This window comes from Cystoisospora suis, assembly GCF_002600585.1.
Source record: "Cystoisospora suis strain Wien I chromosome Unknown contig_37, whole genome shotgun sequence".
In the NCBI taxonomy this organism is placed as follows: Eukaryota; Apicomplexa; class Conoidasida; order Eucoccidiorida; family Sarcocystidae; genus Cystoisospora; species Cystoisospora suis.
This window is the reverse complement of record NW_027152839.1, coordinates 359-1,238: the sequence shown is the minus strand read 5'-3', so window position 1 is coordinate 1,238 and position 880 is coordinate 359. Positions and strand designations below refer to the sequence as shown.

Genomic DNA, 880 nt, shown 5'->3' with positions numbered 1-880 from the left:
GAATATGAAGTTCAGGGAATTTTCAAACATCAGGATAATCCCATTACTAATGTCAGATGGTTCAAGGTTCTATGGATGGACGGAACGTCCACTTGGGAACCGGAAAGTAATTTAGCGGGATGTCAGCAAGTTCTGAACAATTATTATAGGGGGATTCAACGAGTCGCTGGGTAAAACCAAAGAGTCATTTCTTTTAGTTCCCTGTATTCGTGATGTGAAAAGAATGGGGGGACAGTTGAAAAAGGCAAGCCTTTTGAAGAAGGAGGGGAGAGGTGTCAGAGCTTTGGCTCTGCCCCAAGTGATCTATGACCATTATGGGCTAAGCTACAGCGTGTGTGCGGTGTGAGAAGCCTCGACAACTTAGCTGGAGTACGTGCGTGTGTGCAACTCGCACTATATTCGAAGCTTGGAAAGATCAGTGCGCGGGCCCGGAGCCCGGGGCGACCAGTGGACCGGGTCAGACCGGAGTAGGACCAGTGACTGAAGAGAGGCACCAGCCCGGGGCACCTCACTCGGGCGTGGAAGTGAAGAGGATCAAGGAGAGGGAGATAATCAAGAAAATAGAAGAAAGATTTTCGTTCTTTGAAAAAAGGAAGAATTCTTGTTCGTCTGTTGAAAAAGGAGAGTGATTTTTGATCATTGAAGGAGAGAAGGTTTATGGTTATGAAAACAGTGTGGGTTTTCTTTGGGAGGCTATCAAGCCTTTCGATGTTTCTGTGACCCAGTTGAACTTGGGACTTTGGGAGGACAGAGGTTTCTGCCTATAGGTTGATGTGGACACAACAAGTCAAGGGAGTGGATGAGAGTGAACGAGAGACTTCGTTTTCGAGAGAGGTGTCGGATCCCAGGGTCGTTTTTTTAGAACCCGTTCGTGAAACGT

General features: G+C 47.3%; 1 protein-coding gene across 1 annotated transcript in view; it reads left to right on the top strand.

Annotated features, from left to right (window-relative positions):
* Window positions 1-174, top strand: part of CSUI_000091 (retrotransposon ty3-gypsy subclass) — a gene marked incomplete at both ends in the record, with an annotated part of 3,011 nt that extends 2,837 nt beyond the window's left edge. The window contains one exon of the mRNA XM_068060325.1: window positions 16-174. Within this exon, the coding sequence (XP_067927699.1) occupies window positions 16-174 (159 nt within the window). The remainder of the gene's footprint in view (window positions 1-15) is intronic.
* Between the last annotated feature and the right edge of the window lie 706 nt (window positions 175-880).